The 17,673-nt window shown below is 40.1% G+C and overlaps 1 protein-coding gene across 4 annotated transcripts in view; it reads right to left on the reverse strand.

The window, feature by feature from the left end:
- LOC143210707 (uncharacterized) overlaps positions 1-17,673 on the reverse strand; it is a 34,005-nt gene that overhangs the window by 5,050 nt on the left and 11,282 nt on the right. For 2 of the 4 annotated variants that reach the window (XM_076427828.1, XM_076427827.1), the window contains 4 exons: positions 5,389-5,905; positions 3,157-3,401; positions 2,163-2,323; positions 802-1,340 (listed from right to left, as the gene is read on the reverse strand). In XM_076427828.1, coding sequence (XP_076283943.1) covers positions 802-1,340; positions 2,163-2,323; positions 3,157-3,401; positions 5,389-5,890 — 1,447 coding nt within the window. In that variant the 5' untranslated portion in view covers positions 5,891-5,905. Of the gene's footprint in view, positions 1-801; positions 1,341-2,162; positions 2,324-3,156; positions 3,402-5,388; positions 5,906-6,026; positions 6,749-17,673 lie in introns of those variants that run through there. The other 2 variants (XM_076427829.1, XM_076427826.1) reach the window with 2 other exon arrangements.

The following is a 17,673-nucleotide window of genomic DNA, read 5'->3' on the forward strand; positions in this document are numbered from 1 at the left end:
AACGGCATACGTATGTCATTTACGGTCAGCGCACGGCGAAGGAAAATCCATCGGAATTGGCGGTGCCCGATGGAATTTTGAAAATTATAACTGACCGGAGCCGGAAGCGGGATGGATGAGACTGCCGATAAACTCGACGGCGATGCGACATGGTACGTGGTATGAGCCCGGAAATAAGGGTGAACGAAAGATTAAATTTTTCTCGAGGATCCTCTCAATTCCGGGACAAGCCGGATAATTACACTTCCAGCCAAAAAGGTAGCGCGCGTGTGCTATTCTTCAATTTCTCAGTGGCGATGTACAATTCTTTGTGTTCGACTTAGACGGCGAGATCGCGAACTCGAAATATGCAAATCATGGAAAGTATTTCGACACTAAATTTCCGATTCTCCAGAAATTCTCGAAAAAATACTACAATAATAAAGGACTCATTTGAACACCTCTTAGAAAAAGAACATGATTAAATTCTTTTTAACTCTTTATATCTGCTCTAACAAAAGATATGTTTATTAAAGCATCTTTATGGTTTCAATAATTGAGAAATAAAAAATCTGGAACTGGTCATTTGATCGGTGGTGGTAGGTTTAGTGTTAAAGCTCGAAGTCTTTACTTTCGTAGACACTATTGTCTTTCTTCTAGTTCAAATTTGAGGATACGTTTTCGGTCGAAAATGCTACAAATGGTACCACTACAGCAAGATCATCCTCGATGAAAAATGAATAGTGGGTTGCCAAACTAGAAGCTCGAGCTCTAAAATTCGTCGAGTTTTAACGTGGTACTAATCTTTGAAATGAGCCATACCCAAGGGCAGAGTGGACGACGGCGGCGAGTCTTGAGCCATGAAGCTGGAGACCCTGGGCATGGTCGCGGGGACATAGTTTATGGTCTGCAACGGTCGGGAAACCGCTGACAATGTCGCCAACGGGATGCTGGGTAGCGATAGCTTCGGCCTCTCTAGCGCGTTGGTCACCGGCATGTAATTCACCGTTTCCGGTAGCGAGGACTGCTGAACTGGTAGGTCACGGTTCGACTCCTGTTGCAACAGATAGTTCAGCAGAGAGCTCTGCAAGTTGTCCTTTAACGCGGGCTTCGACTCATCCGAGAGCACGTAGTTGAACACCGGGCTCTGGTTCTTGTTCGGATTACTGTTCATCGCAATTGGCAGAGGCCCGTAATTTCCCAGGGAGTGCTCGTTGTTGCTCTTCAACGTTGTCTTCCCCTGTTGCGACAGTAGGTAGCCGATCAGCGATTGTTGCAGCTTGTTCTTCACCCCGCTGGTCACGTAATAGGACCCAGGAATCGTGTACTTAGCTGTTTGATAGTCGACCGGAGGCTGCGTGCTGCGAATGAGTTATTGCATTGATTTAATCAGTGTCCGACTTGATCTTCCGGGCATGCTTAAAACAATTGTAATGTAAATGGACAATTCGCCCGATATCAATTTTCTTTATTGTGTATTCCTGTTTCTAATGGCTAGACAGTGAATTTTTATGCAAAACACACATTTTCTGACTGAATTTCAACAATCTGGAGTAAAATAGAAATTATCTTCTTTCTCAATATGTTTGACAGGTTGAGAATAATATAACAGTATTATTAAAATCTCCTTTCTCACTCTCGAACCTATGCAATTCATTTTTCAGCTTCGTTCTAGCTGAAAGAGATAAGTGAATCATACCCTGCTCTGTAACACGAACAAACGCTTAACCCCTTGCACTATAATATCGAACAAATTCACTTAATATGTATGTGCAGGACATGTACAGGAAAAAGTTCGCATGTTCAGAATGACAACCTTGAGGACATATTTCAACGTGATTGAAATCGTCGAGGAATTCTTTCTAGATATTTAATGATATTGTTAAATATTTCTGTAACCATGGAATAAGTGCAAGAGCGCATGCGATGCTAGAGAAGCAAATCGAATTGGGCTGGTCGTTCTAGCATTTAAGCCAGTCTAATGTCAGGGATGCAATACACGTTTCAATGAATGTTTTACCGTTGTAGAGCGCGGAAATGTCACCGCGAGAACGGCTGTGAATCAGATCTTAAATAACAAATACAGGTAAGAGAAATACATGTCCCGAATAAGACAGTCGTTGGTAGAGAAAAGGTCGGGTCCGGTCAAGCAGATAATCAATTCGGACAGTGCCATTACGTACTGTCTGCTGAAGGATATGATTGGAGATTCCGTGGGCACGACAGGTAAGCTGGCCACTGTCGGTGGATGAGCCAAGTTCGAAGATTGCTTCGAGGTGACCGATACGCCTGCTGCCGTGGAGATCGTTGGTGTGGTGGTGGTACTGGCCGTGCCGTCAGCCAGCTGAAAGCAATTATAAACTTTTATTGGACCTTTTAAGATCCAGGGGTGTCACTACGCCCAAATGGGTCCAGTTCGGAACTTGTAAAGGGATTAAGGCCTAGATTGATCAAAAGTTCGCGTAACCATGCACCGAACCAATTTTCTCCAATTAGGTTCGTCGTCGAAATCAAATTTCGAATTACAAACGTAAGGTTCAATATTTCACTCTTATTCCGGATGGTTAATTCTTCGATTTTCTGCATTGATTAAATTGCTGTCGCGTTTGGATTACATTTGTTAAAAGAACTACCGAGCAAAATTAATTAAAATCAATCGGATCGTGACCAATAAATTCGAACATGCCCCACAAGCGAAGGAAAATTCCCTCTTTTTCCGAATATTCGAACACGTAGCTTCTGGTAGAGTACAAAATTAAACAAAGGGCCGAGTAACAATTATCCGCGTAACTGTTCGCGGGTAGGAGTTCCGCGGAGTTGTAACGAAATTTCCAGCTGGCTATTCCGTCGAAGAACGATGGTAAAAGCGCGAACATTCGGCCGGATGCACAGACAACTGATAAAAAGTCCAATTTTCTAACCATTAAGTCTAGAAAAATATTTATCGTAAAACATTAGTAAGATAATCTGACGAATGAATTTAAAAAACAAAAGTTGCACAATAATTCTGTGATAATATGGTGGAAAGGTTTTCGTTCAACTCATTAGGAGTCTTAGGTTCAAAACGAATTAGTTAAGGAGTTATTAATGTTGAGCGCCTGCTCCCATCAGAATCCGAACACTATGGGACTCGTCCCCTACAATGAATGGAAAAGGTGCAGAATGTGTTTCACTCACCGTATCGAATTTCACGCTTGACGTTGTCGCGGCGTTCGGGACCATATTCGCCGCGGAAGTTGCAGACGTATGAAGTTGGGTGATAGCCTGAGCATTCCCGGAGACGGTAGACAGTTGCGACGGCTTCTGGTCGGTTGTCGCAGCAGTGGTCGGTGTCATCGTGGTGGATGTTACCTCGTTCAATGGAAGAGCATTCTCGTAGGGCGAAACCGGCGGCACGGACACGTAACCGAGACCGTGGTTTCCTGAACAGCAACGACCTTTTCACGTTTATGCTTTTCTCACAGGCGCTGGATTACATTGTTTCTAGTAACTTCGATACAGTGGGACTCCGTTCATCCGAACCGTTCGGCAGACAACGCGATTCGCCTAAGGCTGCGCTCACAGTGGCTCCGATATCGCCCGATTCGGCCGACGTCCGACGCATCTGTCTCTTTTTTCGAGCGCGCGAAAAAGAGACACAACGTCGGACGTCGGCCGAATTGGCCGATATCGGAGCCACTGTGAACGGAGCCTAACTAGATCGTTCGGACAACAGCGACGCGTAGTGGGCCAATAATTTTGCAATTCTTCAAAAGCCAATGAAATTCATACGAATTGAGTCTTAAATGCAACAAGTTAATACAGGAGACAGGATTCACATGGAAATTACATTTTGTTTTGACATTTTTAGGGTGAATAATTTTCCAATTCTTCAGAAACCAATGAAATTCATACGAATTGATTCTTAAATGCAACAACTTAATACAGGAGACAGGACCCACTTAGAAATGACATTTTGTTTTAACATTTCTAGGGTGAAGGCACCAGGTAAAGTTGGAGGTATACTAAATGTTGAAAATTAGACTGCGGATCTCTGTGCAAAATAAAAATGATTTGCACTGATTGTGGTCACCAGGAGTTAAATAAAATTTTGTTTCATGATTTTTCTAATCTTTTACTGTTTAATATTTCACCCAGTCAATTTCTTCATAAATGCATAAAAACCCGCAGTCTATTGATAACACTGTCTAACACCAAATTTGTTCCACAATTACTGTTGGGAGGTTTTTAAGGTTTTTTTTGGCTGTCCTTAATTTTTTCCTAGACGCACAGTTTTTGAGAAACATGGCTTTGAAAAAAAACATATTTTTCAACTTTAAAAAAAATATTGTGGTGTTATCATAAAAGATGTTGAATCGTTCTTTACAGAAAAAGATTCTGTAGACTTTCCCGAATACAGTGATATCCAATATTAATACATTATGATTGTTTAAACATGTTTGTTTACTTTTGCACCAATTTTTCAGGATAGTTTTCAATTTATCTCAAAAAATAAGGGTCCAGCGTAAAATCGAACTATACCACGCGATAGAGCAGACTTTTATCTTGAGAAACCACTATTTCAAGTTTGCATGGTCGACGTTTTTTTCGAACCAGAAAGCAAAATATTATTTAATATTATTAATATAATATTATAAATATCTCATTTTTTGAGATAAATTGAAAAATATCCTCAAAAATTGGTGCAAAAGTGGTGTTCATCCGTCTTTAATGCTTGTTTTGAACATGTTTAAACATTGATAGTGTATTAATATTGGATATCACTGTATTCGGGAAAGTCTACAGTATCTTTTGCTGTAAAGAACAATTCACTATCTTTTATAATAACACCACAATATTTGTTCAAAGTTGAAAAATACGTTTTTTTTCAAAGTCATGTCTCTCAAAAACTGTGCGTGTAGGAGAAAAATTAAGGGCAGATTCGGAATCAGCGCGAGAAACTCTATAAGATCCACCCAACAGTATATTGGAAACATAAAAAAAGTTGAAATTTGTTGGACAGGGTAATTAATCATCTATCACAAACAATGCAAACTAAATTAAAGAATAGCCTAATCAGTTGAGAATAATTTCTACTGTTCCAAATTGCAGTCATTCTTTCTGACTAGGTCGAGGAGTTGCGTCAGTAAAGGTAGTCGCTCGAGTGCGACAGAGAGAGTTCGAATTTCATTTCCCAGGTACTTAATAAAGGAAGCACGCTGCAGTATTGTTTGTCAGGCCGGACGCGTCTCGTCGAACGGAGTATAGTTATGAGTTTGGATAAGCAGCGTGCCTCGAGCAGTTCGCATAACAGCTAGACAACAAGTTCGATAAATTGAGCCTTCTATCAACGACGGATCCCGCTAAATATAGTCCTTATGAACAACAACAACAACAACAACAACAACAACAGCTGTCCTATTTGCTTACCGTGTTTCAGGTACTCCGAGTCTCTGATGAACGACTGCGGAGGTTGATCCTGTTCCTTGTACAGATCAGAGAACCGGACATCGTTCGAGAAAGGTCCCTGACGATAAGAATACTGGCTGCTCGCAGGTTCGTCCTGCACCTCGCTTCTAAATTGCGTCTGATCTCGACTGTACTGTTGGCTAGAAAAAGGCGATCCGTCCAGGAAGAAGGAGGGCTGACTCTTCAAGTCAGAGGCGTCTCTGAAGGAAGAGCCGTCCGTATAAAATGGCCGAGTCTTGGATGGATAATCCCTGAAGGGTACTTGCTCGTGGTAGGACGACGAGTCCTGTCGATAAGGCCGTTGTCGATAGGATTGGTACTGTTGCGACTTGAATGGTGGCTCTCGGAATGGCTGGTGCTGCTCGTGGAAAGGAGGATGCTGACGAATCCCTTGGTAAGGTGGGAAATCTTCCAATGGTGACAACCTGCCGTCCTTGTAGCCTGCAGCCGCGACCGCCGCCATTAGAACGACTATTCCCTGAAAGAAGAAATTGTTTCATCATATTAATCGACACTGTAACAATCACTGAAGTATTCGGTCACTTTGTATTCGGTCACTATCACTGATAACGTTCCTCAAGGGCGTCCTAACGACTCACCAGCTTCTTCATTTAAATTCTTCAGAGATTAACAATCGTGTGGTTAGGAATCAGCTTGAGGGTACAAGCGGAGCAGCCGAAACCACTCGTAAAGATCGTCTGTTGTCGATCACAGACGTCTACTTTCTTATATAGCTACACGGCCAGAAGAAAAACCACAACCCTGCCAGTTCGCGCTCACTCTCTATCCCTCGTTATGCGTCTTCCAGTTCAAGTACGCCAAACTGGATCTGGTAAATCACGTCTATCCACACACCTTTCTCCGTCTATGAAACGTTCATTGCCAAGTTCACAACGGACTCGATCGGTTCCTGGTTAGAAACACGGTCTCAATGGGGAATATTTTATACTTATGCGCAATTTTTTTCTATCGGACTTTCTCAGAATTCACTGATGCCAACTATCATGAATCTGTCAATGCAGAGACTGTTACATCTGAATCGATGCGAGAACTTTCCTCTTGTCGATAGACAGCGGATTTTTATCCAAAATAAAATTGAAAATGGAGCTGAATAAAGATTTGTTTCCTGTGTAAATAATTTTAATGTTTTTACTGTTTTAAAATAAATTCATGAAATTTGCTGTTTATTAATATTATAGCTAGACAAATGGAAATCTCTGTGCGAATATAGTTACGATATACGAATTTCTGTGTCGCTCCCTTTCCGCTTCTTCATCCCTAATGAAGACGAATAGTAATTACTTGAGTAAACACTCCGGATCCATTTTTAAACGTCGAAATGATTACATGCAACGCGAGTGATTAATGAACGGCCTCGCCGAATGGCGCAAAGCTGGGAGATACGTCAAGAAAGTTAATGAATCGGTGGACGGCCCTCGGCAAAAACTTTGATCTTGATTCGACTAAGCTCGCCGGAATCTGACGCATCTCGTGAATCACAGGCGGTTTGTTTCTTATTTCATTTCAAGCCATCACGTGAAATTGAAACGCTATTCGTCCTATTCACGAAAAACGTAGCTGTAGGAGTCGTTGATCTATCGAGAATTCGTAGAAGAGGGTGTACCGCTCACGAAACACGCGCGTCGCTGTATGAATAAAAATCAAAATATTCTTTCGCAATTATAACTTTAGATCAACTAACATCATTTCCGAACAAATTCTATTTTCGAACGCAGTGGCTTTTAGTTTAGCTACCACTCGACTGCGGATGTTTATGTAATTTTCAATTTTTCTAGAAATAATTTAATAAAGTGGTACTTTCATTGGTAATAACTATATAGATTGCGGATCTTTATGCAAGATAAAAATGTTTTGCATTGATTGTGAGCAGTAGGAATAACATAAAAATTCATTTCATCCCTTAAGAACTTTGTTACATTAAACGCAACATTACAACATGCGTGAATTTTTTAGATCTTTTAATGTTTTATATTTCGCCCAACCAATTTCTTCATAAATGCATAAAGATCCAATAACATTTGTAGGTGCGAAATAAATAAAAATCATATTCAGTTCTGTCGAATTTGATACTCCAGCATTTTTTGAAAATTTTTATAAAGTCTGGTAACAACATTTCCAAACCATTTCCAAACTTGTTCTACTTATAATCTGTCTATGGTGACTGGAGGTCCTTAGCAGATCTCTGGCGACTATTTACAGTCACCATAAGACCTCTACGGCATTCTAGGGACCGCTAAGGGCTACTGGGAACCCTTTGAAGCGTTCTAGGCTCTTGCGGAAGTCACCTGAGACCTTTCATTAATCTGTAGTAGTTTCTTAGTCAGTGTAGGCTTTCCAAGAGGGTTTATTCGCTCTTGGGGGTTACCGAACGGCCCTGCAAGGACCTACATAATCTATTTGCGGTCAGTGATGACACTCAAAGCGTCTCCGAGATTGTCTAATTATCACCGGGCTTATGTAAGAAAGAATCATAAGAAAATGCTAATGAGTAGACTATAGACCTTCACGAAGCGATGACATCTGCAAGTTTCTAAAGTGCGAGGAAACTTTTACATTGAGAAACTTCAGAGACGCTTTCTTTTTTCTTTTTTGTCACCGTATTGTATTAAAGTTTCCTACTTTATCGTTGTAATAATGAATTCGTTAACACGTTGACCACCGAGTTAGTAATTTATTTCGTAGAAGATCAACCGAGAAATTAAGATTTATGGTGTTTCATTTCCAATTTACTGATAATTAAATCATGAAAAGGTGTAAAAACAGTAAAAGGATTATTGGGAGAAATCTGAAGGAAGAAGTTTCCGGAGAGAGACTAAAAATGAATCGTTCTCGGGCCGGTATTCGAGTAGAAACTGAAGCTCCGACGAATGAAATTTTTCAAATTTCTCCCACGAGGGAATCGATCTTCGATAAACGCATTAAGACGGCAGTGTTCACGACCAGGTGATATAGGAGCGCCTTAAGACTTCCTGCAGGAACCGCGATGGGCGCGCTAGTGCACGCTCGTCGACTTTTAAGGAGGCACTAGGAAGTGTAATAAAAATTGTACGTCGGCCGCGTTACAGACGGTCGACGTTGCATTTCCTGAAGCAAGGCCGATAGGCCGGCTACGTATGTATCCTTTCCCTGTGATTGATAAATGGAATCTCACTGTGCCGGCGAGTTAAAACGGTCGGAACACAATCGACGGAAAGTTTGACTGTAGAGGCGGGAACTTTGTTCGTCGGGGACTAATGAATATAATTTGTTTCGGCTTTGGCGCCGCCGGTGCAACGTGCTCAATGAAATTACGCCATTTTACTTGATTACTCGTGCAGACCGTGTTACGAGGCTTTGTCGAAACGCAGATCCATCAAACGCCAAGCAGTATTAAACCAACAAAACCGTTCCGTTTCGTGTTAATGCGGCATTACCGAAAATAATCTGGAAGTCGGGGAAAATGAATTACTCTGGGCCCCGTTGCTTCGGGTTTAAGAGCTTTCATAATCGGTCCGGAGAAGTTTTCAATTCCCCGGGGAATTGCGTTCTACAGTAATTATTGAACGGCGGTGTTCGGCTCATTACAAGTTAAATTGAGGATTTTACAGGTGGAGAGATCTGCACGCAATCCAATATCAGCTCGATCAACTATGTAGAAACGCTTGATTCCTTTTACCAGCGGAATGGCTTTCTGTTACAATAAGAGGCGATACTTTATTATGACGTAACTGTAATTTCCAAGCCGAAGTCGGCCGCGATGCCAAGAATGCCGAGCCGTTTAAGGGGTAGTCTCGTTTCCAGGATTGCAAGGGTGCGGGATGCGCCTTCTCGTTTCTCGATAATGCATGCGATGGGGTTTTTCAGTAGTCGAATGTGACTACTTAACTTAAAGCGACAACTTAAATAAAAGATCAATTCAATTCAATCAATCAATTTAATCAATTACAAAAATATATATGAATATAATACATGAATGCGAATATATAAAAAGAACTTTTTAAAAACCACGCTTATATTAAAATGCACTGAAAAGGAGAAAATAATTTTTTTCCTGGTTCCTCATAAAATACCGAATCCAGTTAAATGATTAATAATATTTTTCCCCAAAATTTTACGCAATTAGTTCAATGTTTCTTCTGTTATAAAATTAGTGTCGGAATAGATAGAAAAATTTAATATAAATTTAAATAAAATCATGACATTATTGACTATAAATAAAAGCGTGGAGCGCCCACGAAGATTACGTCAATATAGTTTAGCGCTCCACGCTTAAAATTTTGGGGAAAAATATTATTAATCATTTAACTGGATTCGGCATTTTATGGAAAACCAGGAAAAACATTATTTTCTCCTTTTTGGTGCATTTTAATATAAACAAGTTTCTTTTATATATTTTATTTTCTACTTTTATTGTCATCGGAAGCAAGTGTGTATACAAAATTTCAGCAGGATTGGACTATGGGAAGAGGTTTAAAATTCGATTACCAGATTTGACGTATGCAACAACAACGCAGCAAGTTAATATAAGCATGGTAAAAAAAAACGTGGTAAAAAATAGGACATTTGATCTTCCATCTAGTGCTTTTGAACACTGAAATCCCGCACCCTTGCAATTCTGGAAACGATTCTACCCCCTGAAGAAAGTTCTCCTCGTGCCAGGATCGTTCCAACTACCCTTCAAATATTTGTCACCCGAGATATCTCTTGCACGAGAACGATTCGTCAAGAGATTATTGCGAATCGGTCGAATACCGTGATACAGAAGGGTCCCCCCTCCTCCTGAAAAATGCATCTGCAATGTGCACCGTGATTCGCGCAAGATAAATGGCGTAGAATTCGATGCATTCCATGAATGCTAAGTTTCGGGCTCGCTGGATTTATCAGCAGTTTAGTCGATGCATGAAGCTATACATATAGTCTCGTAGAAAACAATTTCTCTTATCTTCGACAGCCACGCTTCCGCTGTAATTAGCAAATATTGCTTCAGGCCGTTCGATCGATCTTGCTCTGTCGAAAATCTTCAGGCTATTTCTCTTTGCTCTTTCGGTCGCGCTTGTGTGTGAGCTCCGATAATATACTCACTCAGTGTTGCGTATTAATTAACCAGCTGACAGAAGAACATACGCCATCAATCATTCCGCCGGTTTCTTATTTTAACTTGCGACCTGATTGTTCCATTATTAATCTAAAGTCTTGTTTGAGTGACTGCAAAGTTTCTACGGGAGCTGGTCTTTTTGCTTGAAGCTCGGCGAAGTTTCTTCATTTTAGTGCTGCAAGTTCTTCGTCGATGTATATGAATTTTATTTCACGAGGAGTGAGTCGTTCGTGCGAGGACAGTTGCTAGATTCAAATTGCCTCTTTCACATATCAAATGCAGTAGAGAGTCTTCGATGATTCGAAAAGAAATTACAGATTACTTGAACAAATTAGTTTGTTAGACTTAGGATATTTATTATGCATGTGGAAATGATCGGAAACAGAATATGTGAACAAAAACTCAATTTCGTTTATTTGTAAAAGTCAATACAAAGAGATAATTTTGAGTTCGCGCGAAATGACTTGGGTATTCTTTTGAATGGTCTGTGCTCTGTGTGGCGATGGCAGGTGCAAGGTATTATATGTATACATACCCGCTCGCGGTGGAGCGGGGAGAGACGAGAGGGACCTTTATCTTCGCGGGCGTAGGTTCGATAACCTGATGACTAGACTGCGGATGTTTATGTAATTTTCAATTTTTGTAGGCGAATTTTAATAAAGTGGAATAAAATAGAATATGTATTATCTTGCGCCCCACGTTTTTCGTTTTAAATCTTACAAGTATTTCCATAGCTATTAAAAATTCACAATCACAAATTTTCAGGACTATCTGTACGGGGTTAGGAATCTGTATGGGGCTAGAAAAAATTATTTTATACTTCGTAGTCCGTTTTTAAACGTGGTGCTTTTTAAAAATTTATTTTATACTTTTTAGTCCGTTTTAAAAACGTGATATTTTTTAAACAATCATTTTTATATTTAGATCTGAAATAAATAAAAATCGTACTGAACTCTGCCATATTTTATATCCCAGCATTGTTTGAAAATTTTCGAAAGTCATAATTGCATAAAGATCCGCAGTCTACTGATGACATTTGCCCGCGGTGAGTTGATTTGTTGTGGAAAGCAGCTGACTCGGTGACGAGGAGAAGGACGCTGTCTGTTTCACCTCGTTTAGCTACTACATGCAAAATAAAAATATTCTACATCGATTGTGAAAGAAAGGGCTTCAATAAAAATTGATTTCATCCCTTAATAATTTTGATATATTGAAAACAACCTAACAACAGTCTTCGATATTTATAATCTTTTGCTATTTCATATTTTACCCAGTCAATTTCTTCATAAACGCATAAACATCCGCAGTCTAGTAATTACATACTACGTATCGTATACAGGGTGAACCACTTGCAGCAAATTTTTTCGAATGAACGAGAAAAAAAATGAGCGAATCTGCAAAATATGTTTAAAAGCGGACTTTTGTGAATTTTATTGTGCGATGTCAAACGTGTATAAAATTGTATGTACCCAGTAACACGCGCGGCATCTAATAAATAAAGAAGCGTGTAATCATCGTGTAGTTGCACGGGCGTAAGCCGGCAAGAGCGTTGTATAACCAATTTAAACGCGAAACTTGGGCTAGCACTATACCGAACGATACACACCGACTATGTTTGGAATGTAAAATGGGATTCCATATTGTTTGTTTACGAGCTGACAGCTTGTGTATATAATTCTGTGGATACGCATGACTTATTAGTTTGCGATAGTGATTAAAGCCCTCGCGCCGTGAAAATCCTGTTAGAAAACGGAGACAGCGCAGCGCAGTGGTTCAAACAGTTTCTCGGTGGAAAATACGACGAGCGTCGGTGGTTTCCTGTAGTGATGGGCGTGATCCAATTCTTTCTCGCGATATTCAAGTAATTCGGTAATCAAATACTTACCAGGTACGGCGCCAAAATCCGGACAAATAAAACATTTTTTTTAAACATAATTTTTATTGCAAAAATGGAAAAGTTTATAATTTTGTTTTACTAAATTGTTTGTTAGGTCATAAAGAACACACATTTACTCAATATAACCCCCTTCTGCTTGAATGACCGCCTCCATTTTCGGTCTGAAGCGTTCGCAGGCCCGTTTTAATGAGTCACGGCCCATATCGGCGAATATCGCTTCAATAGCGGCTCTCAATGACGCGACTTTTAGATGTCTGAACTTGTTAGTGACCCTTTCATCCACGCTGCATACATAGAAGTCCAAAGGATTTAAATCTGGGCTGTTGGGAGGCCAAAAGTCTTTGAACCAAAGACATGTCGACGTTGTCCGACAACCAATTTTGCACCAAATGACTTGTGTGCGCGGGCGCACCGTCCTGCTGGAAAACATACGGCTTTCCAGACGATTTCCAGAGATAGTATTTTCACTCACACGGACAACCGACGACAATTTTCGGATCGATTGCTTTGGATCCTCAAAAATCAGCTCCTGAGCCCGTGGAATGATTTCGGGCGTCCTGACAACGCGCTCCTTCGAGTGAGTTTCCTTGCCGGTTTTGCAAAACCTTCGTTGGACTTCTCCGACTCGTTATACTTCGCGACAACATCATCCACAGTCGATCTTGGGTACCCGAAGAATCGAATGATTTCTGTCGTTAAGTGCCCAGCGCGAACACTTTCGATAATCGCGGCTCTTCGATTATACTCCGCACTTGGTTTCAACGTTGCGACTGTTTCGAAGTTATGAATGTTTAGTACATGTGTCAAGCTATTTGTACGCCAATCGTGACCTCTCAAAGTGGTATAGAACAGCGGGAAATTCAAATTGTATTTTGTCCGGATTTTGGCGCAGCACCCTGTATATGGAAGAACCTAAGCGTATTGAGAAGTACTTGGTATCAGATGGTGATATTTATACTTGTCGAAACAAATACCGAATGCTATTAGTAGACAGCGGATCTTTACGCAAAATAAACATTTTCTACCTGAATTGCAACAAACTGGAGAGGAATAGAATTATCTGTTTTAAATAACGTGTTTAAATTACGCCGAATATTCCACCGGGAATAACGTCTCGAATGATTCGCAATTTTTATTTTTCGCGCACCACCGATCGATTTAACTCGTTAAACGCGCTAGATATCCGAGAACGGTTTCTGGTATCGCGAAAAAAAGCGGGTTAATTACCAAAACTGATTGACCAGTCCGCGTGCCTGCGGATGGCGGCGAATGAGGCGGATTTTCACACGCAGCCGTGTTTGTTTAATTAATTTTTCCCAATCCCTGTATCCCGGCCTCGAATACCGTCGAATCGGCGAATTTATTAATTTGAAATTCCAAATGGCTCCAATAGTCCTCCCTGTCGTATTTGCCCGCGGAATATCCCTGAAAAAATGAACGGAAAAATGGATCGGAACGTTTACACGGCAAAGCTGTGTTACGATCAAAAAGATTCATTAACTTTGTTTGCTGGCGGATTCCGGACTTTCATAATATTTAACCACGGCATCAATTTCAAATTCGTTTGAGCACATCAATATCTTTGTTAACGCTACACCGCAAAATTAAATGTCATTAAAGGTTCCTGTATATTCATTTCGAAGTCTCTAGTTTCACATCCTAAAATACAGTTTTAATTTTATTTTTATTTTGGTACATTTTTGCATTTGTGCGAAGAATTCTTTTCTCAATTGGTTATCAAATGATTTCCTCTTTCCAACCATTCCTCAGAAGAACGATATTCCGTCGCGGTTTTATCGCATTTTGAATAAATAATGTGCCATCACCGTCGGAATAATACGCGGGCGAAGAGTTGCGTGCGAACGAATGCTACTTAATTTCTTCGCAACGATACTATAAAATACACAACGTCCGAGTTTTTCAACTATAAATGTTTTTATGACACGTCACACAGCGCAACAATCATAATTCCTGAACGTCCATTCGGTGTTTCACGATTCGTCCGTTATTGCCGGAATTCGGCGATATCGTGGAGCGTCCTATCAGTCTATTTATGAAATTGCGACCGGCCGGGCCTCCGCGCGCAGTACGAAAAATGTGACATTAATTAAACCGTGCCTGGGGCATAAAGTTTAATCGCGATAACTGACGGGGATTCTTCCCGTTATTCGAAGCGAGCCGGCGTGTATTAAAAATTGCCCAGTTTCCGGGGAAAATTGGACAACGTTGGAACAAAAATGTTCATAGGCGACGATTCTGTTTTATTGTACCATTGGCAAGTACGGAATTTGCTTCAATGTTTACTCGCTGAGAATACCCAATAAATATGTTGTTATTGGGAACCCTCTAGCACATTTTCCGTACGAACTTTCCGAAACCATAGTTATAAAAGTGGTCCAAGTCAAAATTGAAAAAAATTAGTTTATCTACAGAACACATATTTTAAATTTTCTTCACAGGCGCAAGTAATAAAAAAGTTTTGAAAACAGTCTTTTTTTAACCGATTCTTCTAATTGCTAAAAAAAATGTCAGCTCGCTCGGTCCGATTTTAAACAAATTTTGCAACCCAAAAAATGGAAAAAATTAGTTTGTCTACAAAACGCATATTTTAAATTTTCTTCACAGGCGCAAATAATAGAAAAGTTTTGAAAACAGTCTTCTTTAAACCGATTCTTCTAATTGCTAAAATAAAATGTCAGCTCGTTCGGTCCGATTTTAAACAAGTTTTGCAACAACAAATACATCGTCCGGGGAATCCTACCGAGAAATTCAGAGTCTTTCCTTCGAACCAGTGGTGAGCTGTTTGAATCACTCCGACAATTTTACTTTATCCGAGCTCTAATTGCGACTGAACGGTAATCGAATCAGTCGTGGATGCCGTGGTTAGAATATTTTTTACCGAGCCTGGGGACCCGCGATGGAAAAGAAAGAGGTCGATCTGGTCACGTAAACTTTCACGCCAAATAAGACGTGCACGCGTCCCGAGCGAGGGTCAACCGATGGCGAAAAAAAAGAATGGCAAATTTTATGATCCTATCGACACGCGCAGCCACGATTTGTGATCTGCTCGACCGCCTAATTGGACATTTTCTACGTCGAACGGGATTTGCCCGTTGTTACGCCGTGAAAGCGGCCTTTGTTGTCGCAACGCATTGTGCGTTCTAATTAACGACCCGCCCCATTACATCCAACGAATAAACCTAACAGCCGAGCACCAAAAATATCGGGAAATAACAAGCACGGCAACTTGACCACAATTCGACGGCCGTCCACCTGTTAATTGCGGTTAATGGTCCGGGATTCTATGAAAGGCGGCGATATGTAACGTTATTTCACTGAACAAGGTACCTTTACGAGCGTTTATGAACGTCGGTTACGTTGTCAAACGATAATCAATTATTCGAGTAACATGTTTGACACTGGAACCACGAAGAACTTTCGAAATGACGGACCCAGATTTTTTAATTTAACACTTTATAAAGCGACGCCGAGTGAACGGTACTTTATAAATGGAAGATTATTAATTGAGGTCTTCTTCGAATATTTAATCTGAAAATATTCAATTCGACAGAATTTAATACGATTTTTATTCATTCCAGACTTGCAGACTACCACAACTGAAAATAAGATTTTATTTGTTTCCACCTTCTCTCTTAAAATTTTGAACTATTTCATAAAACTAAAAAGAATGTATGCATCCAAATTTTTAAATCAAACTTTGTGTCCAATATTTCAATTATTTCCGAATTGTATTTTATTTCCTGATCTCATATTTTAAATAAATACATCAAACTGGGAGAAATCAAATACGGTGAATAACGTTCTTTTAGGAGGATATTCTAATGACCACCAAGAGTGTACAATATGCACTTCCTCTGTACAACTTCAATTGCCAAATATCTGGGAACAATTCTTTCAAGCACGTTCCTCGTTGCCGAACAATCGAGGAAGCAAACCAAAATTCCAATAAAGTTCCCAACGTCTATTATTCACGGCCGATGGTGGTAGCCGCACAAAAATTCACGATTCAATGGCCCAGCATCACACAGAAGCAGGCTCGAGTCTACGCGAGTAATTCTTCGCCGAGATCGATCGTTGAATCGCTAATGATCTCATCAGACTAGTTCTCGCGGCGAGTAAAAGCGGTGAAGATTAGCAATTTCACAGGCAGTTGTTCCATTGAACGACTGATCAGTTGACCGTGGCCGGGCGAGCAAGAAGCCGATTTCAAGAATCAATCATAATTATTATCATTTCCTTTTCAATAGCGTGACGTACTGATCGGCACGGTTTTGTATATTCTAGCACATTCGAGTATATTCTAGTACATTCTATTACATTCCAGCATATTCGAGTATGTTCTAGTATATTCTAGTATGCCCTAACATATTCTACTACATTGTCGTACATTATATTATCACTAAACCCACCACTGCCGATCAAATGACCGGTTTTATATTTTCCATTTCACAATTATTGAAATTATGAAGTTGCTTACATGGAAATTGATTCGATCAATTTCTTTATCTAAGCACATATTGTAATAAAAGTTGCACGAAATCTAAATAAATAGTGCCTTGCCATTTTTACAAGTTAAAACATTTTAATCGCTTTTAGTGCTCGGTAGGTTTAGTGTTACGTTCTAGCATATTCTAGTATACATATTCTACACCGCGTGGCAGAATGTTTCCGATCGGAGGCATTGATACAGATTTCTTGAGAGAAAACATTCACAATTTAGAAGTATAAAATATTACTTTATGTAGTTAAAACTGATGGGAAATGAAAAGGGGCTTATTGAAGAATGAAAAACAACAAAATAACATAAGCTTCCATTAATTCGGAAACATTCTGCCACGTGTTGTAGTATATTCTACTATATCCTAGTTCATTCTACTACATTTTAGAATATCTTAGCACACACGAGTATATTCTAATATATTGTAGTAAATTCATCGTTTTATTATATTGTAGGATATTCGAGTATATACGACGTTCGAATAAATGAGGGTCCACGGTACTGAATTACTTGAAAATGATGCGAGAGAATTGGATCACTCCCATCACTAGGTTCGTGAACCGCTTCGTCGATGAATTCGACGAGCGTAGAACCGGCCCCAGCTAGTTTGGCGAGTCGACTGAACTTGAACGATCGGAATTCTATTCGTTGAAAGTCCGGTAGAGCGTCTGGATGAGAAAAACGATAAATATCTCACTCCCGCGAGCAAATTAATTCCTTCCTTACAGTACGTGT

This window comes from Lasioglossum baleicum, chromosome 7, assembly GCF_051020765.1.
Source record: "Lasioglossum baleicum chromosome 7, iyLasBale1, whole genome shotgun sequence".
In the NCBI taxonomy this organism is placed as follows: domain Eukaryota; kingdom Metazoa; phylum Arthropoda; class Insecta; order Hymenoptera; family Halictidae; genus Lasioglossum; species Lasioglossum baleicum.